The 24,676-nt window shown below is 35.4% G+C and overlaps 1 protein-coding gene across 1 annotated transcript in view; it reads right to left on the bottom strand.

The window, feature by feature from the left end:
- Window positions 1-10,188: 10,188 nt before the first annotated feature.
- The window catches only part of LOC6052820 (SCY1-like protein 2), a 186,691-nt gene continuing 172,203 nt past the window's right edge, over window positions 10,189-24,676 (bottom strand). The window contains exons 5-7 of the mRNA XM_038255603.1: window positions 11,108-11,780; window positions 10,744-11,038; window positions 10,189-10,681 (exon numbers count right to left, since the gene is read on the bottom strand). Coding sequence (XP_038111531.1) covers window positions 10,273-10,681; window positions 10,744-11,038; window positions 11,108-11,780 — 1,377 coding nt within the window. The 3' untranslated portion in view covers window positions 10,189-10,272. The remainder of the gene's footprint in view (window positions 10,682-10,743; window positions 11,039-11,107; window positions 11,781-24,676) is intronic.

Raw genomic sequence — 24,676 nt, 5'->3', positions numbered from 1 at the left:
CAGAATCCTTAGAATTTTAGAATCTTAGAACTTAGACCTTTAGAATTTTAGAATCTTTAGAACTTAGAACTCCAGAATCTTTAGAATCTTGTGAACTCCTAGAATCCAGAACCTTAGAATCTAGAATCTTAGAATCTTAGAATTTTAGAACTTAGAACCCAAGAATCTTAGAACTTTAGAACTTTAGAATTTTAGAACTTTAGAATCTAGACTTAGAACCTTTTAACCTTAGAATTTTAGAACCTTGTGAACCCTAGAACCTTAGAACCTTTAGAACCTTTAACCTTTTAGAATCTTTGAACTCCTAGAACTCCAGAACTTTAGAACCTTTTGAATCCTTAGAATCCAGAATCTTAGAACCTTTTGAATCTTAGAATTTTAGAACCTTTAGAACCTTGAACCTTAGAACCTTAGAATTTTGGAATTTTAGAATTTTAGAATTTTAGAATTTTAGAATTTTGAATTTTAGAATTTTAGAATTTTAGAATTTTAGAATTTGAATTTTAGAATTTTAGAATTTTAGAATTTTAGAATTTTAGAATTTTAAAATTTTAGAATTTGAGATTTTTTTAGCATTCTTAAATCAGGTACAATTTTCAAATAATAATATTCTCGGATTTCAAAACTAATTGCAATAATTTTAAATTTAAATCTATCATCTATCTAGACATCTATTATTTATAATTTTTTAAATGTTTAAATTTTGAAAGTTCAACATATTTGAAATTTCATTGAATTGAAATTTTATAATTATTATTATTATCATTGAAATCTGAATTAAATTTATAAATTCTTGCCAATTGTTGATTGATGATATTTTTTCAGGCAACTAACATATTCCAATCTGATTCTGCCGGAAACCGGAATGCGTTCCCGTGTGGTCACTCGTGGCTTCCGTAGAATCCACGGAAGCAGCCCCGTTTTTCGTACTCGTACTCCACAAACCCACATTTCCTCGTACTCCGGTAAACATCAATCCGTCGGAGATCCAAGATCGTCGCCAAGGCGTCGCAACCGGGTTTTGATCAGCTCGTCGAGGAACAAAAGTCCAACACGACCAAGATGCTGCCACGGCCGCCTCAGAAGAACACCACCCAAGCCGGAAGCTGCGGTCAAGGCAAATCCAGAAGGAAGCCAAGTTGGGGAAGAATCGGCGATCCGCAAGTGAAATTAAGTGTACAATAAATATTTTTGTGAAATTTTGACAGCTGGAATAAAAAATCAATAAAACAAAACAACAGTTTTTTCAACTGCAACATAACCCAAAAATCAGAAATGACAGCACACGACAATAGCACGACATTCTAAATAACAAAACCGTGCGACGTCGGTCGAATGTCGTACGACAATGTCGTACGACAATGTCGTACAATTTCGATTATCGATCGCACGACAAATACGACATTTTGGTGCGAAAACGTTTGACATTCGTGCGATAGTCGCGCGACATTGTCGTGCGACGTCGTACGATTGCACGGACGACAAACGACGGACGTCCGACGGACTTTTCAGTCAGGGCAATTGCGGATAATTTAAATAACTCAATAGTAGTACCGCCCAGGTGCGAAATAATTAGAAGAATTCCACAACTTAGTGTCGATGAGGATTCTGTTGTGTTTTCTGAGGAAATCCAACGAGGATTATTCTGCGGAAACACAATAATATCCCCTAACACAAGTTGTGTGAAATTAATAAATACAACGAATTCACCAATTTTACTGAAGAAATTCAAACCGAAAATTGAACCATTAAGGAATTTTGAATTATTGATCCTAAACAACCAAAACAGAGTTGAAGACATAATTGAAAAATAAATTTTGATGAAATTTCAAACTATACACACGACACAGTGGGCGAAATTCAAAATGTTTTTATGGTGGTTCCTGGTATGAATAATAGTTTCTTATGTGAATCTGGGATTTTCATCCACCGCACGGCAAAGCGGTTCAATTCCCCATTTTTCACATTTTTTCTTGAAAATCGGTCTGTATTTCGGAGCTTTATGCGGCCTGCAAAATGCACTTATGTGAAAATGTCCCAGGAGTCCAGTAAAATAACCACTTGCACGGCAAAATCATCTAGGGTCCATTTAACCCCAATTCCGCAGTGGCCGTTTTCAAAGTTAGGTCAGATTTTAAAATCTGAAAATATTTTTATTCAGATACTTCACATAAGAATGACGATTTGCACTTGATAGTTTGACACATTTATGTTGATAAAAATAAAATGTATGTGAAAGGCAGTTTATTCTGCGTTTGGGAAAATTGGCCCAAAAGTGATTCTTCAATCTTTTTATTTAGTTTAATTTCTATATCAACATAAATGTGTCAAACTTTCAAGTGCAAATCGTCATTCTTATGTAAAATTGTCTGATCTTTACGATAAAAATATTTTCGGATTTTTAAAATCTGAGCTAACATTTGAAAACGGCCAAAAATGTTTTTATAGCAGAATTGGGGTTAAATGGACCCTAGATGATTTTTGCGGTGCAAGTGGTTATTTTTACTGGATTTCTGGGACATTTTCACACAAGTTAAGTGCATTTTGAAGGCCGCATAAAGCCTCCGCTCTAAATACAGACCGATTTTCAAGAAAAAATGTTAAAAAATGGAGAATTGGGGCTAAATGGACCCTTTGCCGTTTCGTGCGGTGGATGAAACCATCACCAATCGATTCCCCGGATTTTTTTACATTAGAAACAGTATTATTCATACCAGGGAACCAGCCGCGTTCAATTAAGTACGATTTTGGGATCCATTTCGCCCACTGTGCGACCCTTTAAACAATTAATCACAAAATTTTCGGATATTTTCTGCTTACCCGACGAAAACTAACCTATGAACAAAAATTAACCTCACTGACCCTAGTCCAGTATATATCCCTAATTATAAAACTATACATTCACAAAAACCCGTAATTGAGGAACAAGTTAAAAATGATAAATGACAAAATTATTGAACCATCTGTATCGAATTATAATTCACCAATTTTATTGGTGCCCAAAAATCAAGTGATGGTTCTAAGAAATGGAGATTAGTCGTTGATTTCCGTCAGTTAAATAAAAAAATATTGGCAGATAAATTTCCATTGCCGAGAATAGATACGATTTTAGACCAGCTAGGAAGAGCTAAATATTTTAGCACCCTAGACTTGACATCTGGATTTCACCAGATTCCTTTAGAGGAGGAATGTAGAAAATTTACTGCATTCTCCACGGATACTGGGCACTTCCAATTTTTAAGATTACCGTTTGGTTTGAACATTAGCCCAAATAGTTTTCAAAGGATGATGACCATTGCAATGGCAGGTCTCACTCCTGAAGTAGCTTTTATTTATATTGACGATATTATTGTCATAGGATGCTCAATGAGACATCACATTAAAAATTTAACTACTGTTTTTGAAAGATTGCGACATTACAATTTGAAGCTTAATCCTTCAAAATGTAAATTTTTTAAATCTGAAGTAACTTATCTGGGGCACAAAGTCACAGATAAAGGAATACTCCCAGATGATTCTAAATATGAATCACTGGTTAAATATCCAGTGCCGCAGAATGCTGACGAAGTTCGAAGATTCGTCGCATTTTGTAACTACTATAGAAAATTCGTTGAAAATTTTTCAACAATTGCTCACCCTTTAAACCAGTTATGTAAAAAGAATTGCAAATTTGACTGGTCTGTTCAGTGTCAACTCGCCTTCGACACACTGAAACACAAACTGCTTTCACCAAAATTTTACAATACCCTGATTTTGCCAAAACTTTTATTCTCACAACGGATGCTTCTAACGTCGGTTGTGGAGCAATTTTATCCCAAATCACTAGTGAAGGCGATCGACCGATAGCCTACGCTAGCAGAACTTTTACACCTGGTGAGAAAATAAGTCTGTTATTCTCAAAGAACTAACAGCAATCCACTGGGCAATTAACTACTTCAAACCATATCTTTACGGAAATAGGTTTGTAATCAGAACTGATCACAGACCACTTGTACATTTATACGGAATGAAAGACCCAACATCCAAATTGACACAAATGCGTTTGGATTTAGGAGAATTCAATTTCGATGTAATATATATAGCTGGTAAGGAAAACGTGGGTGCGGACGCGCTCTCACGAATAGTTATAACAAGTGAACAACTACAAAATATGCAAATGCTCGTAGTAAACACGAGATCAATGCAGAAAACGAAAAGCATGCAAAGCACGCAGGTTGATACTAGTATCACCTATCAAGCGGCTTATACAGTTGAAAACATTAATGAAACGAGAAAATTATGCGCTTTACGTGTTGTCAATAACACTTTACAGATCTATAAAAACAAAAAAATAATGATGAAAATCCCATTTCAGCCAGAAAATGAAAGACCAACTTTAGAGATGACTCTTTCAAGGCTTGAAAAAGAATTAAAGAAAATGAGAATCGATCGAATATCTCTTTCAACGGAAGATGAAATTTTCAAAAAAGTAACAATTTCTACATTTAAAATTGTAGCTAATAAAACTTTGCAAAGTCTACAAATTTTAATATACAAACCACCAATGTATGTAGATAACAAAAATAAAATTCAAGAAATCTTACGAAATTTCCACAATACACCGACAGGAGGACACGTAGGACAAACTAAAATGTACCTACAGATCCGAGACCTGTACCGGTGGAAAGCAATGAAACGTTCTATTACACTTTTCGTTCAGGCCTGCGAACTGTGTAAAAGAAATAAAATTGTACAACATACTAAAGAACCACAAATAATAACAACAACTCCGAGTAAACCTTTTGAAATCATTACAATAGATACAGTAGGACCCCTACCAAAAACCAACAACGGCAACAGATATGCAATAACAATTCAGTGCGAACTAACTAAATATATAGTTCTTGCACCAATACAAAACAAAGAAGCTAATACTATAGCAAGAGCCATAGTAGATAACTTCATCTTAATTTATGGAAAATTTTTGGAAATCAAAACCGACCAAGGTACCGAATATAATAACGAAGTTCTTAGTCAGATCTGCAAACAATTGAAAATAAAACAAACTTTTGCAACTGCCTATCACCCACAAACCATTGGTGCTCTTGAAAGAAATCATAGGTGTTTAAACGAATACCTACGATGTTTCGTTAACGAGCATCAATCGGATTGGGATGATTGGTTGAAATATTATCAATTTAATTACAACACAACTCCACATACTATTCATGGGTACACACCTTACGAATTAGTGTTCGGTGTTAAAGCAAACTTACCACATAGCAATAATCAAAGAAATCTAGATCCAGTCTACAATTTAGAAGCATACCACAATGAGTTGAAATTTAGATTACAAAAGAGCCAAAATTTAACAAAGTCAATATTAGAACAGCAAAAACAAGAAAAAACTCAAATTTGTAACAAAATAATTAATCCTATCCACATACAAATAGGTGATCTGGTTTATCTAAAAAATGAAAATAGGAGAAAACTAGATTCATTTTATCAAGGTCCATTTAGAATCACACAAATCAGAGATCCGAATTGCGAATTAGAAGAACCTATAACAAAAAAGAAAACAATAGTGCACAAAAATAGAATAATCAAATAAACCACCGAGCCTAGCATCAACAATGCAGGTAAATTTTTCCCAGCAATAGACTGCGGAAGTGAAAAATTCGGATACAAAACAACATACACATACACATACACAAACACAATGTAACAAAACACAATGTAACAAAGCAAACACACAACAACAAAAATTCATAAATATATCAAATAAATTGTAAATGGCTACTGGAGAATGGCAAAGAATAATTTTACTTCATAAAACTATTCTTTTAAAGGGGGAAGGTGTAATAGTCTGAACACCACTGCATTCCCAACGTACCCATTCGCACTTAATTTCCATTACCATGCCCGGACCTCGCACAACAAGACCAGGTTTTGTCTTTCAAAACACAAACCCTGCCTGGCTGTAGAGCCCACACACAGTTAGAACCACTTGGCGCAAGCATAATTGCTGATGCTTGCGTATAGCCTTTTTCGAACCATATTTTGGTTCATCGACAATTGGCCGGGACGCTGACTCCTGCTGAGCCAGCGCAAAGGTTCAACCCAGTACAAGCCAACTCCAGAAGCCTATACTGTAGCACGTAAGTGTCACCACTCAAATTACATGTGATGCAACAAATTTGACTAGTATAAATACCCGAGTTCAAATAAACAAAAATCAGTCTTTTCGGCTGGAACATCAAGGCGACTTGTCTACTTTATTTCGAGCTCCGAGCTGGTTACTGCTCCTCGCAGTCTACCACACCTTGGATAGCTCTTAATGCAAAGAAAGTCCCTGCAGGTTTCCCCGCGGTAGTGCCGAACGTTTTTGAGATATTATAATACCATTTTTGTCAATAATGTGCCCTAAATATTCAATCTGTGTTTTCAACATCTGGCATTTTGCCGGTTCGATTTTAAGATTATGCCTGCTTAGAGCGTCTAGAACCTTTTTGAGAGTATCATTGTGGTCTTCCACTGTATTCCCAAAAACAATTATGTCGTCTAGATATACGAACGCTTTAACAGCCCCTAATTCGTAAACTACGGTGTGCATCAGTTTTGAAAGGTACTTGGGGCATTTTTGAGCCCCATTGCCATACCAACAAACTCGAAGTGCCCTTGAGGCGTTGAAAACGCTGTCTTTTCGGTATCATTGGGGTTTATAGAAACTTGGTAAAAACCCGATTTTAAATCTAGGCATGTGAAGAGACTATTTTCACCGATGTTATCCAGAATTTCGTTTATTAATGGAATTGGATACACGAAACTTCTAGTAATTGTGTTAAGTACTCGGTAGTCTACGACCATCCGGTACTTCTGGTTGCCATTTGCATCTGGTTTTTTTGGGATGCAAAGGACTGGTGCGTTCCAGGGGCTCGTGCTTGGTTTTATAATTCCTTGCTCTAGCATTTCTTCGATCTGCTCTTTTATATGCTTCTTAGTTGCTTCCGGAAATCGGTATTGGCGCTTGTTAATCGGAATGCAGGTTTCTGTTTCGATATCATGTACCGCTGCGTCAGTACGCGTAAGGCGATCCCCTTCTATAAAAAAGGTATTTTTAAATTCAGAGATTATGTCAGTGATAGATTGTCTATGAGATGAATTCAAATGGCCTAGATCTATCTTTTCCATCAGAGTAGCTACTCGTTGAGGACCTTTTATCTCTTTATGGTTCTTGTATTCTAGGAAATCGCAATCTTGGTGAGCATCAAGATCGATAGCGCTTTCCAGTATAGCCTGTTCCATGGATTTTGTGGTGTCAATTGCACCACATGTTGCAATTGCTGCTTCTGCTTGTATTATTACGGTTTTCCAATACGTTGGGATTTTTGTTCGTTTATTGTTTCCTTATGGTAATCGTTTTCGTATTTTGTTTCGTGTTATTCGTTGATTTCTTTACTGGAAAGCGTTGAAATGTAATATAATCAAAGCAACTTCCAATTGTTGAGGTGTGGTTTTTAAAAATTCCAGCCCAATGATTGCTGGAACTATCATATTATCCAGAACGTGGAATTTGATAGGGAATGTACTTTCTCAATTATCAATTTTACCCATATCGAACCACAAGTCTGTGTTAACTGTTTGCCGATCCCTTGAACGGTGTGCCTGTCATAATGATTTATATTCTGCATACTTAAACCTATAACTTCAAGGTGATCTTTATGAATGTAGTTATTCGGTGACCCCGTATCTAACATGTAACTTGAAGGCGTTTGTGGGTTGGTTATAGTAGCTAGTTGGATGGCCATATGTTTTCCAACGGTTTTGTCTACTGGAACTATAATTTCTTGATTAGCTATGAAGCCAATATAATTACCAGCGCTTTGATCTATTTTAAAGGGGACTGAGCCGTATCCGACTTGTACGTCCCCTTGTATTAGTTTTTTGGTACGTGTTGCGTACTGTTTTGATTACTATTGAATGTACTATTAAAATCTGGGTTGAAGTTCATTGTATTATTCAGTTGACTCATTTGATTTAATTGTGGTGGACCTCTACCCCACCTGTCCATTGTCATGTTTTCATGATTTTGTACATGACCGTACGGAACTAGTGTTCTGTTTGGATTACCAAAGTTCTGAGTTTGATTGGGTTGCCATCCAATCATTTGATTCGGCATCATGGTATATGGTTGGGGAATTGGACCCAACGGTGGAGGTTGTGTAAGGTTACTTGGGTGACCCCATACTGGGTTTCTCCACGTGTTATTTTTTTTATTGCTTTAATTTTTATTTCTGAGGCTGTTTCCGCCACCATCACCGCCTTCAGTCGCATTTGAAGAAGAATTTTTCATCTTCTCTTTGTGTGCTTCGTAGATACGTTCTAGCGTTTTGCCTCTTTCTAGAATTGTGTTCGCCAGGTCTTCGTATGAACATTCTTCTATAGTTGCAGCGAACTGCATGAGGGTGGTACTTTGCAGCCCACCGATGAAATTTTCTTTTAAAATTTCTTCGGCTGCATCGTTTCCCCCTTTTTGTTTAATTTGCCTATTGAGTTTATCAGCTCTGCGGCGGTATTCTTCCAGAGATTCTTGTCTAGTCTGTACTAATTTATTGCAAGAGTTAAGAATCTCTGGCCATGTATTTTTTTCTTGGTACAGAGTGTTCAAGTTATTTTGAACCTCTTGCCAAGTATCAGCCATAATATCTATCGCCCTCTCCTTGGCGTCTTCTTTTAACTTTAACCGAATCACAGCTAAAAACTGGTGTAGCTGGTCGGCGTTTCTCGCCTCAATTCTAGCATGGAAAATATCAGCGATGTTGATGAAATTTTCAACGTCATCGAAATTACCGGTGAATTCCGGTATACATTGGAGGGCTTTTTCAAAATCAAATTGAGCCATCTTAAGTGCGCTGTCAAAATAAGCACTGGCCGATAAAAATTCTTGAATTACCGTTTCGCGTTTCTTATTCAAAATTGCCTCGGGTGTATCTTCCAATTCTGGATACAGGAATTGGTCAAAAAGGCTTTTATCGAAATTGACTTCCTTAAGAAAGTTTTCGAACTTTTCAAAACTTTTTTTTGGCACTTTTTGCGCAGTACTTGCTGAGCCTGATGGGTGTTGACGAAGTTTGACACTCTTCCAAATTTAATTTTTCTAGCCCTGAGTAGGACGTATTTAGTTGTTTACTAATGTTTGTCTTCGTCGAGAGAGAGTTCGACCTCTTTATAGGATTTTCTACGGTTCGGACTAATGTTTTTCTTGGACGAAGACTTAATATTCTATCCGTCATTCGGGCCCTGGAGAAGCGCACTATGACACAAACTGATCAAAGTTAATTTGTTTAAGTTTATTTTGCAAACATTTAAAATCTGCTAAAATTTAGTGTTTTTTTTTTCAATAAAATCCAATCTAGAATCAAGTTCTGAGGAAATGTCTGTGTGTGCAGGATTGTGTTGATTATCTCACTACTGGCTGTACCGGTGTTGATAATAACGAACGAACGAAATAACGAAATAACGACACACTTCATTAAGTAGTTCCCAACACAAACCGGGGAATAGTTAAAAAAGGTACTTACCAGCACAATAACACTGCTCCAAACGACACGTTGCGCATTGTACTCTAAACTAAATTACTAAATTAATTTAAGTTACCGACTGTCACCACATGCGCCGCCGAGCGGTAAGGATTGGCGCATATGATGTGATATTAAAGCAATTTAAAGATCAAAGTTTATCTCTAACAACTATATTATGTTTCTAGATAATTAATGACATCGATGTTACCACTACCGCGGCCTAGCACTTAATAATGAATCAATTCCCTGGTAAGACACTCGATGTCCCCAGGGGAAACCCAAAAGCCCACATCAGCAAAGCTGGCCGTGTGCTGCAAAAACTGCACCGCCGCGCGGAGCGCTCGTCCGGTGCAATTGTGATATTTTCACTATCGGAGAACTACCTAGTTCACGAAGACAGCTTATCGGTCAACGCTTAAGCCCTGGGGTTGCGACAAAGCGAGTTCTCGTAGCATGAAGTGGTGTCCATAGTGCTTATAAAAAAGAATGTATACCCAAATTTTAACTAATGCACTAGGATCAAATCATGCCCCTTGACTTTACAAGGCCCAGGGGAAATTGCTTTTTAGAATATCTGCACAGTTAAGATTAGGGGGATTAGAGTTTGCGTAAAACACATACACATTTATTTTAATAAATTCAAAATGCTATATATATATAAAGCGGAATGTACATGAATGTTTAATACATTATTTTCTATCTAGTGATTTGATTATTTCAAAAATTCAAGGATGTCTTCTTTAGTCAGAATAGAGTTCGATGAACCATTGCCATTATTAGGCTTATAATTTGTGTTCAATTTGTCTGGATTAGTCAAGTTCGCCAATAAAGGTCTTTGAAATTTGTTCGAGGCATTTTCTATTGCAAGAGGCATACTCGATGAACCAAAACCATTATTATTTAAATAGTTGGCACTCAAACTGCCAGGGAAATTATTATTTGCAGAAACCAGCAGAGGCCGTTGTTGAGCTTGATTCGAAGTATCGTTCATACTCCAGCTACCGAACATGTCCATAATTGGTGGAGAAGTCTGTTTAGGTGTTGGATGTAGTGATGGATAGCCCAGCGGTTGTGTGGTCGTAGTGGAAGTCAAGGAAGTTTGAGGCCTAACAGATGCGACGCTGAAATAAAGATAAGGATTACTGACAATTTCATTACAGACTTTAGCGAGCTACGACCAAACCTCTTGCTATCTCTATTGTTTATGGTTAAATTTGTCGGAACAACATCGACTTGGCGCTGATCAAAAGCAACTGGCAATGCACTAGTGTCTTCAGTATCCAGCTGTTGCAATGTTGCTTTATGTTCGGTCTCAATTCTTTTTTCCAAATCTTTTATAAATGCCATAATGGTGTTGTATTGTTGTAATGTAAGACCGTTTTCTATCGACAGCGGCCATAAAAAAGGTAACACTTTCCGAACGCAAAACTCTTTTGGTATGCCGAGCAATTCGTGGTTTGCAGCTACTTTGAAGATTCCTGAAATGAAACCGTTTTTCAATTGTTAGTCAAATTTACGGACTAACTTTTAAGGAAGATTCTACCTACCAATAAGCGCCATTATAACAGCCGGCTCTCGTGACGAAACGGTCGGAAGAAACAGTAATATCTCGTCAAGGCAAACCCATTTGTCCAGATGCGGCAATAGTTTTCCAATGCACAATAGACAGTTTACGCGCATAGACGTTGAACCATTCGAGTTGCAGATATGTTTAATTCGAGGTAGCAGTGAGTTCTTCATCGACTGGAAGTCCACGAGATAGGCAAAGGATGGAATTATTTCTAGACAAAGTTCTTGAATTTGGCTTGAATTGGACTCTAGTGCTTTGTACATCATTGGTAAAACGTACATTTTAACGTCGTTTGGCGACGTCAGCTTTAGCATCAACTCCATGTTCTGCATAAATATCAGTAGAATCTGAACGGGCTCTTGTAAACTCATAATCGATTTCAGGTGAACAAATATGTGCTTCTCAAACTCGGCTTGATTGCACAACTTAGCTATCGAAAAAACATTTGGTAAAACGAACGGTATCATGGTGGGGCTCACAAACTCTTTAGTCAAATAGGGAAGAATTCTGTTTATGTTCATTCGAGCAGGCAGCTTGTTTATAATTTGTTGCAAACCTTTGTAAAATTTAGCTTTTTCTTGGTTATCTCTTTGAAACAGGGTGTCTAAATAGTTCAAACTTTTCACCCCGATATCATCGAAAAAGGGATCCTGCAAAGACAAGAACATTAAAGCTTAGAACATGAACTGTTTTGGTGTGCAATAGGGTCCTAAAGCCATATGTCAATTTTGTACTACGGTAAAAAACACGATGAAAACTGACAACATTTTTTATGGACTATGGTCCCCTTGGAACGAACTGTCAAGAAGCGGATATTTTAAAAAATTGTAGACACTAAAATGTATGGTATATTGCAGGGGTGCTCAAAGTTTTTGGAGGCCGGGCCAAATTTGATTGTTAAATGAGCTTGCGGGCCAAATTTGAAGCTCAAATGAGCTTGCAGGCCAAATTTACAAAATAAGATATTTGTGGTACTCTCATGACCACTCGCCACGCTACTCCAGATCAGACTGACTCTGCTGTTGTTTACTTCCCTAATCCTCACTTTACAGCTTCCCGCTACTCGGTCAGGGCTGTACTCGTTTGTTCCTACTGATGTTGGCGTCAGGGACGTACTTGAGTACCACACCTCTCCCTTTTATAATAGATTAGATTTTCAACTGAATATCATTGATTTCTGGGTTGCGGTTTACTGACTAGATGTAAACAGTTGTTTTCATGATAATTTGCCACTAATCAAAACCTTTCAGTTAAATCTGGTTCATATAGTCAACTAATTCTGTTTCTTAACCAATTGTGCGTCTCACCAAACTGCACTATACTAACATTACATACGGGACGGACTCGCTTCGAGCGGCAGTGCAGCTCTCACCCTTTCCTTTAAAAAAATGTTAAGATCAATACATTTTTTAATTCAAAGTTCACAGCCGTAGATATTTGTTACTGTACAAACTGTTGTATCCTGGCATCACTGCACCAGCTTAACAGTCTGCACCTTGATTACACCTCATTGGAAAGGTAATGAGATAAGCTTTGAAACTATTAGTAGATAAATATTGTTTCCAAACCAAAAACTGAAGTTTTTATCGAATAACTGGAGCATTTTTTTGACAAAACTTATTTTTTTGTGTTTGTTAATCGAGTACTTTTTTTTGCTAACCGATGCTAAACATGAAACTAAGATCACTTGAAAGATTGGATCATAATCTAACATTGCTGTAATTTCCAGCCTGCGATTTTTTGTGTTTTCGGAGATATGCCATTTTAAACATTTACGTTTTATCAAAATTTGCTGCAATCTACATATGCACCCGTTTTTTTTTTAAATTTATATTTATTCAGATTTTCTCTTCCATGTACATTCATTCAGTTAAAATATTACTGAGTGTCCAATCACAATCGATGACTTTTCACCTCAATTTTAAATACTAGCAATTTTCATTTATTTATGAAATATTGTAGCTTTCGCTATTCAGTGATTTCAAATGTAGGAGGTCCTACATGTACAAAAGGGAAAAGGGATACCTTAAAACTAACTTATAAACTATATAAAGAGCGGATCAATGCAGCTGAAGACTGCAATGATTTTTGTCGAAATGCATCAATTATCTTATTGGACATAACATCCAAAGTGTCAACTTCGGCTAATTGATGAAGTTCACTGGTGCTGAACCAGGGAGGAAGTTTCAGAATCATTTTCAGAATTTTGTTCTGAATCCTCTGAAGTTTTTTCTTCCTGGTTAGGCAACAGCTTGTCCAGATCGGCACAGCATAAAGCATGGCAGGTCTGAAAATTTGTTTATAAATTAACAGTTTATTCTTGAGACAAAGTCTAGAATTCCTGTTTATAAGTGAATACGCAATTCGCAATTCGCAATTTTCAGTGTAAGAACGGGCCTTGACCGATCTTATGCACTAGGTTCCCGACGAACACGCACTGCCCTTACACCTACATCTCACCCTTGCTCTGAGTCAGTACGAGCAGCACGCTAGAACACGCTTTGAGTGTTCGTGCCACGCATGCACACCTTTTTTCCGGTTACGCATTTTAACTCGGCCGGGGGTGGTACATTACGTAGGGTTTGATGTAAGTATAAGCGCCTAACCATTTATAGTGTGCCTATCAACTTTCATTAAAGCAAAAACTGTTTTATTTTTAGTTTGAATTCAAAAACTTATTGTTATTCACTGTGTATTGTTTTCTCCTGAAATCTTCCCTATTGTTGAGTCTGTTAATCTGTTGCTATTTCTTTTGTCGCGGTGTTTTGTTACAATTTTTGGTCCTAAGCATGGTATAAAAGTTTACCAAAAATACAATAGTAATATTTGTGTTTAGCCTTTAACCATTCCATAAATTGAGTAAAGGCTCAAACCTCACTTGTTTGAAAAAAAGGGTGAAGATTGAAAACAATAGACAGTAAAAGAGAATTTATTTTATAAATAACAAGTATCAATAGTAAGAGAATGCTGAGCGTATTTTGAAGAATAAAAATGAGAAGCTAGATGTATTAGATGTAAAATTAGACAATAGTTAATAAATAGAGATACAAAACAAGCTTAGATTATAGTAATGATAATTTATAGGACAGATAAATTCGCAATAAAATCAAAAAAGATTAGGCGAATAATAAATAGACTTGATATTACTAGTACATTAAGGAAAAGTATATTTTTGAGGAAAAAAAAAAACAAAACAAAGTTTGTTACAGCAGTATCAATTGATAGAAAAGTGTGGAAAAGCTTTGAGAGATAAGAGAATCAAAAGTTAGTAAAATTAAAATCAAATGGATATTAAATAGAAGAATCAGTAAAGAATTGGGAATCAAAAGAGCAACCTAAAAATAGGAGATAGGTGGTAGCTGAGAATGAAGAGAAGAGAAACCCCGTTGTGCGATGTTTCAGGTACATCCACAGCAGTTGACTCAACATACTGCGAATCAAAACAATACCGTCTACAATCACAAATTACGTCCCTTTCCCACATTGTCGCGCCCCTTTCTTTTAGCCGTCTCGACTCTGACCCGCGGTGGTCAAAGGTTTACGATCCGTTTCCACAGGCCACCAGCTAGGTCATCATGAAAACCAAGCCAACGTGGAGGTAAGTAAATAGGACACTCGCAAGGAACCAGAGCTATACTGTTCTGATCAAGATAATTCGGATGATCTAACAGAACTACGGATGTAGTTAGTTACGCTCCTTCCTCCTTCCTGTTTATAAGTGAATACAAACATTTAATATATTTGTTACATTTGTGACCAACCACCTTGGTTTGCCCACATCGTCTCATGAACCTTCCCTGAACACTCGGGTCATTTCAAGAGGTAGACCACTTAGAAAAGCTAGAGTTAGGGTAGATTTTCAACAAAGAAACGCAAAATAAGCGCAACATTTGCAAATATAATAAATCTGCACCAATTCGTCAAACAACAGTCGTTTTGAATTTAAATAGCTAGAAAAAGTAATAGAATGGCACAAGAGATTTGCATCACACATCACATTAGGCATTGTTTTCAGTAGCGACAACTTGGCTACTCTTATCAACACCCACGAAACGCAGAGATGAACGCAACCTCGACTTCTGCGTGATCTTCGAGGGCTCTTCGGAGTCTGGACGGGATCGACTCGTTCACTTGCTTGAGCACCAGGAAGGAGTCCACACGCTCACGAAGATCTAACACCAGTGAGTAGAACCGCGATTTAAGAACCTCCCACGAGGTCGAGGAAGTCCCGAAAGCCACCGTCTACGGCTGAGGGATTGCGATCGTACGGCCATCCGTAACCTGGCCAAGTCCCGCGAGTTCTAGTGTTCGACCAGCACGTTAATTACCCTGGATTGCCCCTTGGCAAGTGTTCCTGCTAGCCACGAGCTAAGCATCGGTGGGCTCCGTTACACATAGCCACCGCCACGAACCGCACCGGAGTGTGCCTGGACGTGCACGACAACCACGCACGGTCCTTCGAACGTCCCGGATCGTCTACTACGGGTACGGAAGCGAGTACGAGAGACGCCGTGTCACGAGGTTCCGGACGGGAACGTGACTTCGGCGAATACTACGGTGTTCCACGCCGGAACGCGGGAAGTCCTGCAACACGAGGAGGAGACGGCAGGCAACGAGAAGTCCCAGGTCGAGGACGGGGACGGAGCGTGTTCGAGATCCGACCACCCACGCGTCGGGGAACGCACCAGATCCCGATGTCCACGAGCGACGCCGAGAGTAGCTGATCAGCGGGCCCATACACTGACACCACACAAGTAAGTCCGGTTAGGTAGCGTAGGGAGTAGGTTGTTAGGGCAGATTCTCAAATAAACGTGCCATGAAAACGTAGAAGTGGTCTTTTCCCTCTTTGCTTTCAAATGAAGATTAACTGAGTGAGCCGACCCTGGGTGTTCTTGGGGGGGTTTTGTGCGACTGAGCGGGTTGTAACAAAGGGAAAGTTACACATTTAACCTGGATACTTTCAATGTGATCCTTGTAAGTAAGGTTTTTGTCAAAAGAAAGTCCAAGAAATTTCACTTGATCCTCCCAATTTAAATTTACCTCATTCATCTTTATAATGTGATGACTTTTTGGTTTAAGAAAATCAGCCCTTGGTTTGTGAGGGAAAATAATAAGATGAGTTTTTGCAGCATTTGGAGTAATTTTCCATTCTTTCAAATAAGAATTGAAAATATCCAAGCTTTTTTGTAATCTCCTTGTGATGACACGAAGGCTTCTACCTTTGGCGGAGATGCTTGTATCATCAGCAAAAAGTGATTTCTGACATCCTGGGGGCAAATCAGGCAAGTCAGAATTAAAAATATTGTATAAAATTGGACCCAAAATGCTTCCTTGAGGGACGCCAGCACGTACAGGTAGTTGATCAGATTTGCTATTCTGATAACATACCTGCAGAGTACGATCCGTCAAATAATTTTGGATAATTTTCACGATATAAATCGGAAAATTAAACCTTTTTAATTTCGCAATCAAACCTTTATGCCAAACACTGTCAAATGCCTTTTCTATGTCTAGAAGAGCAGCGCCAATAGAATAGCCCTCAGATTTGTTGCTTCGAATCAAATTTGAAACTCTCAACAGCTGATGAGTAGTTGAATGCCCAAGGCGAAATCCAAACTGCTCATCAGCGAAAATTGAATTTTCATTAATGTGCGTCATCATTCTTTTAAGAATTATTCTTTCGAATAATTTACTAATAGATGAAAGCAAACTAATGGGCCGATAGCTTGAGGCTTCAGCAGGATTTTTATCCGGTTTCAAAATCGGAACTACTTTTGCATTTTTCCAACTACTGGGAAAATATGCCAAATCAAAACATTTGTTGAAAATTTTGACCAAGCAACTTAAAGTTGCTTCTGGTAATTTTTTAATTAAAATGTAAAAAATGCCATCCTCGCCAGGGGCTTTCATATTTTTAAATTTTTTGATAATAGATTTTATTTCATTCAGATCAGTATTCAAAACTTCATCTGATGAAAATTCTTGTTCAGCAATATTCTGAAATTCTATTGAAATTTGATCTTCAATAGGACTCAAAACATTTAAGTTGAAATTATGAGCACTCTCAAACTGCTGAGCAAGTTTTTGAGCTTTCTCCCCATAAGTTAATAGAATATTATCACCATCTTTTAAAGAAGGGATTGGTTTTTGAGGTTTCTTAAGAACCTTTGAAAGTTTCCAAAAAAGGTTTGGAATAAGGTTTAATTTGTTCGACATCTCTTGCGAACTTTTCATTTCGCAGGAGAGTGAATCTGTGGTCAATAACCTTTTGCAAATCTTTTTGAATTCGCTTCAGTGCAGGATCACGAGAACGTTGATACTGTCTTCGGCGAACATTTTTCAGACGAATCAGAAGCTGAAGATCGTCATCAATAATGGGAGAATCAAATTTGACTTGGACTTTAGGTATAGCAATATTCCTAGCATCCAAAATTGCATAAGTTAAAGATTCCAAGGCTGAATCAATATAAAAATATTGTATAAAATTGGACCCAAAATGCTTCCTTGAGGGACGCCAGCACGTACAGGTAGTTTTGTAATATCCTGACTTCAATTGTAACAAATCATTTCCAGACCTCACACATTTCTCGTCGTAGGTCATTAAGCTGAAAATTTCCATCAGCTAGCAAACAACTTCAGAGTCCACTTGAGGTCCTAGACCCTTGTACTCGATTTTGTTAACTTGCAACGAAGCAGAAAACAATGTCTCAAATTTCATACGAATTGAGACATAGCATTTTGCTTCAAGTGTTTACCAAATGTGTCAACTCAAGTATACCCGAGTCGACCGTTCTTAACTGCTTGCGTTCAAAGTTGAATGGCCATAAATTATCGATTGCGCCATCCACGCTGAACCAGCAAATCCTTCAATAACAACCATGACCATTCTCATCATGTAAAACCATGGCTCTGTCCTTTTTTCCAATTATATATTTTATGCCAAGCCAGCTTATCCAGCTGAGCGAAGTAAGTGTGAAATCACCACAAATGAACTTAAGGCTATCGGGCAGCAAATCCAAATTTTTTGGGAGAATATTTATTTCTCGAATTCTAAGATGTTTTTCAAAAAACCGTCTTTAACATATGTTGACAACATTCCAAAGTATCTCTGGGTAAAATTTGAACATGATTCATTGAGTTTTACGTAAAATATTGGCTATTTAGTGGCATATTTTGGTAGTATGTCGAATTCGCATGAATATTTTGTACTTATAAAACACAAACTTATGCATGATATTTTATTAGGTTGTAGTCGAGACAATTCCCTACAATTTGGTGTATAGAAAGTCATAGTTTGCCTAACAAATATTTGCATATTTGGCTATTTCCGAAAAAAAATTTGAAATCAAATATTTCCACGTGTTTTTTTGCACTCTCACGCTCTCTCCCGCTTTTCTGCTGTTGGGTCCGGTTACAGTGATGCCAGAATAATTTCTTGTATTTCTTCGTAAAAGTTTATGGTACAATATTTTTGATTTTGAACATAATATTTGGTGAAACTATTTTTTGGGGAAAGTCGACAAAATAGCATGTCGGTGGTCAGTTATGTCGATTTCTTGTATGTCGACTAAGGGTTTTGTGATCATGGTATGTTGCTTGTCGAAAAAGAAATTATCATCAAACCTTCGGACATCTACTAGTATGAGGTAGACGATTTTCGACATAGAGGTCATGCTTGCGTAGCTTCAGGGTGTCTCGGGGAATTTGGTATGTAGTGATGTTTTATGTCATCCAAAGATACTCTATTGTTCCTGTAGAGATGTTTGAAGTTCTCCAAGAACATCCGGAACTTACGGCCCATGGGTCTACCGTCGTAACAAGGTAGAGGTGGTTGGTTCCTGACCTCACGTCATATCCGGATAGCCTCAGGGAGGTTCAGGGACTTGTCTACCGATACGTGGTGATGTTCTGGGTCTTCTGTAGAGTCCCGAGAGTTACGGCCCATGGATCTACCGTCGTAACAAGGCAGAGTTCGGTGGTTTTTGACCTCAGATCATATCCGGATATCTTCAGGGAGGTTCAGGGACATGTCTACCGATACGTAGTGATGTTCTGGGTCTTCTGTAGAGTCCCGGGAGTTACGGCCCATGGATCTACCGTCGTAACAAGGCAGAGGTCGGTGGTTTTTGACCTCAGATCATATCCGGATATCTTCAGGGAGGTTCAGGGACTTGTCTACCGATACGAGGTGATGTTCTGGGTCTTCTGTAGAGTCCCGGGAGTTACGGCCCATGGATCTACCGTCGTAACAAGGCAGAGGTCGGTGGATTTTGACCTCAGATCATATCCGGATATCTTCAGAGAGGTTCACGGACTTGTCTACCGATACGTGGTGATGTTCTGGGTCTTCTGTAGAGTCCCGAGTTACGGCCCATGGATCTACCGTCGTAACAAGGCAGAGGTCGGTGGTTTTTGACCTCAGATCATATCCGGATATCTTCAGGGAGGTTCAGAGACATGTCTACCGATACGTAGTGATGTTCTGGGTCTTCTGTAGAGTCCCGGGAGTTACGGCCCATGGATCTACCGTCGCACAAAGGCAGAGGTCGGTGGTTTTTGACCTCAGATCATTTCCGGATATCTTCAGGGAGGTTCAGGGACATGTCTACCGATACGAGGTGATGTTCTGGGTCTTCTGTAGAGTCCCGAGAGTTACGGCCCATGGATCTACCGTCGTAACAAGGCAGAGGTCGGTGGTTTTTGACCTCAGATCATATCCGGATATCTTCAGGGAGGTTCAGGGACATGTCTACCGATACGTAGTGATGTTCTGGGTCCTCTGTAGAGTCCCGGGAGTTACGGCCCATGGATCTACCGTCGTAACAAGGCAGAGGTCGGTGGTTTTTGACCTCAGATCATATCCGGATATCTTCAGGGAGGTTCAGGGACTTGTCTACCGATACGTGGTGATGTTCTGGGTCTGCTGTAGAGTCCCGGGAGTTACGGCCCATGGATCTACCGTCGTAACAAGGCAGAGGTCGGTGGATTTTGACCTCAGATCATATCCGGATATCTTCAGAGAGGTTCACGGACTTGTCTACCGATACGTGGTGATGTTCTGGGTCTTCTGTAGAGTCCCGAGAGTTACGGCCCATGGATCTACCGTCGTAACAAGGCAGAGGTCGGTGGTTTTTGACCTCAGATCATATCCGGATATCTTCAGGGAGGTTCAGAGACATGTCTACCGATACGTAGTGATGTTCTGGGTCTTCTGTAGAGTCCCGGGAGTTACGGCCCATGGATCTACCGTCGCACAAAGGCAGAGGTCGGTGGTTTTTGACCTCAGATCATTTCCGGATATCTTCAGGGAGGTTCAGGGACATGTCTACCGATACGAGGTGATGTTCTGGGTCTTCTGTAGAGTCCCGAGAGTTACGGCCCATGGATCTACCGTCGTAACAAGGCAAAGGTCGGTGGTTTTTGACCTCAGATCATATCCGGATATCTTCAGGGAGGTTCAGGGACATGTCTACCGATACGTAGTGATGTTCTGGGTCCTCTGTAGAGTCCCGGGAATTACGGCCCATGGATCTACCGTCGTAACAAGGCAGAGGTCGGTGGTTTTTGACCTCAGATCATATCCGGATATCTTCAGGGAGGTTCAGGGACTTGTCTACCGATACGTGGTGATGTTCTGGGTCTGCTGTAGAGTCCCGGGAGTTACGGCCCATGGAATTACCGTCGTAACAAGGCAGAGGTGGGTAGTTTTTGACCTCAGATCATATCCGGATATCTTCAGGAGGTTCAGGGACTTGTCTACCGATACGAGGTGATGTTCCGGAATTACGGCCCATGGATCTACTGTCGTAACAAGGCAGAGGTCGGTGGTTGTTGACCTCAGATCATATCCGGATATCTTCAGTGAGGTTCAAGGACTTGTCTACCGATACGTGGTGATGTTCTGGGTCCTCTGTAGAGTCCCGGGAGTTACGGCCCATGGGTCTACCGTCGTAACAAATCAGAGGTCGGTAGTTTTTGACCTCACGTCATATCCGGATAGACTCATGGAGGTTCAGGGACTTGTCTACTGATACGTGATGATGATCTGGGTGTTCCGTAGAGTCCCGGGAGTTACGGCCCAAAGTAGTAACAAAGTAGAGGTCGGTAGTTTTTTTTTTCCTCAGATCATATCCGAATAGCCTCAAGGAGATTCGGATACTAGTCGACCTAGATGTAAAGATATTTTTGCTCATTTATAGAGTCCCAGGAGTACAAAATACAAAAATTCAAAAATACAAAAATACAAAAAAACAAAAATACAAAAATACAAAAATACAAAAATACAAAAATACAAAAATAAAATACAAAATACAAAAATACAAAAATACAAAAATACAAAAATACAAAAATACAAAAATACAAAAATACAAAAATACAAAATACAAAATACAAAAATACAAAAATACAAAATACAAAAATAAAAATACAAAAATACAAAAATACAAAATACAAAATACAAAATACAAAAATACAAAAATACAAAAATACAAAAATACAAAATACAAAAATACAAAAATACAAAAATACAAAATACAAAAATACAAAAATACAAAATACAAAATACAAAATACAAAAATACAAAATACAAAAATACAAAATACAAAAATACAAAATACAAAATACAAAAATACAAAAATACAAAAATACAAAAATACAAAAATACAAAAATACAAAATACAAAAATACAAAATACAAAAATACAAAATACAAAAATACAAAATACAAAAATACAAAAATACAAAATACAAAAATACAAAAATACAAAAATACAAAAATACAAAATACAAAAATACAAAATACAAAAATACAAAAATACAAAAATACAAAAATACAAAAATACAAAATACAAAATACAAAATACAAAAATACAAAAATACAAAATACAAAAACAAAAATACAAAAATAAAAATACAAAAATACAAAAATACAAAAATACAAAATACAAAAATACAAAATACAAAATACAAAAATACAAAAATACAAAAATACAAAAATACAAAAATACAAAATACAAAAAAATACAAAATACAAAATACAAAAATACAAAAATACAAAATACAAAAATACAAAATACAAAAATACAAAATACAAAAATACAAAATACAAAAATACAAAAAAATACAAAATACAAAAATACAAAAATACAAAATACAAAAATACAAAATACAAAAATACAAAAATACAAAAATACAAAAATACAAAATAAAAATACAAAAATACAAAAATACAAAATACAAAAATACAAAAATACAAAATACAAAAATACAAAATACAAAAATACAAAAATACAAAATAAAAATACAAAATACAAAATACAAAAATACAAAAATACAAAAATACAAAATACAAAATACAAAATACAAAAATACAAAAATACAAAAATACAAAAATACAAAATACAAAAATACAAAAATACAAAAATACAAAATAAAATACAAAAATACAAAAATACAAAAATACAAAAATACAAAATACAAAATACAAAAATACAAAAATACAAAAATACAAAAATACAAAAATACAAAAATACAAAAATACAAAAATACAAAAATACAAAATACAAAAATACAAAAATACAAAAATACAAAATACAAAAATACAAAAATACAAAAATACAAAAATACAAAAATACAAAAATACAAAAATACAAAAATACAAAAATACAAAAATACAAAATACAAAAATACAAAAATACAAAAATACAAAAATACAAAAATACAAAATACAAAAATACAAAAATACAAAAATACAAAAATACAAAATACAAAAATACAAAAATACAAAAATACAAAAATACAAAAATACAAAATACAAAAATACAAAAAATAAAATACAAAAATACAAAATACAAAAATACAAAATACAAAAATACAAAAATACAAATACAAAAATACAAAAATACAAAAATACAAAAATACAAAAATACAAAAATACAAAAATACAAAAATACAAAATACAAAAATACAAAAATACAAAATACAAAAATACAAAAATACAAAAATACAAAAATACAAAAATACAAAAATACAAAAATACAAAAATACAAAATACAAAAATACAAAAATAAAAACAAATACAAAAATACAAAAATACAAAAATACAAAATACAAAAATACAAAATACAAAAATACAAAAATACAAAAATACAAAAATACAAAAATACAAAATACAAAAATACAAAATACAAAAATACAAAAATACAAAAATACAAAAATACAAAAATACAAAATACAAAAATAAAAATACAAAAATACAAAAATACAAAAATACAAAAATACAAAAATACAAAATACAAAAATACAAAATACAAAAATACAAAAATACAAAAATACAAAAATACAAAAATACAAAAATACAAAAATACAAAAATACAAAAATACAAAAATACAAAATACAAAAATACAAAAATACAAAAATACAAAAATACAAAAATATACAAAATACAAAATACAAAAATACAAAAATACAAAAATACAAAAATACAAAAATACAAAATACAAAAATACAAAATACAAAAATACAAAAATACAAAAATACAAAAATACAAAAATACAAAAATACAAAAATACAAAAATACAAAATACAAAAATACAAAAATACAAAAATACAAAAATACAAAATACAAAATACAAAATACAAAATACAAAAATACAAAATACAAAAATACAAAAATACAAAAATACAAAATACAAAAATACAAAAATACAAAAATACAAAAATACAAAATACAAAAATACAAAATACAAAAATACAAAAATACAAAAATAAATAAAATACAAAAATACAAAAATACAAAAATACAAAAATACAAAATACAAAAATACAAAAATACAAAAATACAAAAATACAAAATACAAAATACAAAAATACAAAAATACAAAATACAAAAATACAAAATACAAAATACAAAAAAATACAAAAATACAAAAATACAAAAATACAAAAATACAAAAATACAAAATACAAAAATACAAAAATACAAAAATAAAAATACAAAAATACAAAAATACAAAAATACAAAAATACAAAATACAAAAATACAAAAATACAAAATACAAAAATACAAAAATACAAAAATACAAAAATACAAAAATACAAAAATACAAAATACAAAAATACAAAATACAAAATACAAAAATACAAAAATACAAAAATACAAAAATACAAAAATACAAAATACAAAAATACAAAAATACAAAATACAAAATACAAAAATACAAAAATACAAAAATACAAAAATACAAAATACAAAAATACAAAATACAAAAATACAAAAATACAAAATACAAAAATACAAAAATACAAAATACAAAATACAAAAATACAAAAATACAAAAAAATAAAAATACAAAAATACAAAATAAAAATACAAAAATACAAAAATACAAAAATACAAAAATACAAAATAAAAAAAATACAAAAATACAAAAATACAAAAATAAAATACAAAAATAAAAATACAAAATACAAAATAAAAATACAAAAATACAAAAATACAAAAATACAAAAATACAAAACACAAAAATACAAAAATACAAAAATACAA

This window comes from Culex quinquefasciatus, chromosome 1 (genome assembly GCF_015732765.1).
Source record: "Culex quinquefasciatus strain JHB chromosome 1, VPISU_Cqui_1.0_pri_paternal, whole genome shotgun sequence".
In the NCBI taxonomy this organism is placed as follows: domain Eukaryota; kingdom Metazoa; phylum Arthropoda; class Insecta; order Diptera; family Culicidae; genus Culex; species Culex quinquefasciatus.
Note: the sequence above shows the minus strand (reverse complement) of the source record. Positions and strands in the feature narration are given on the sequence as shown.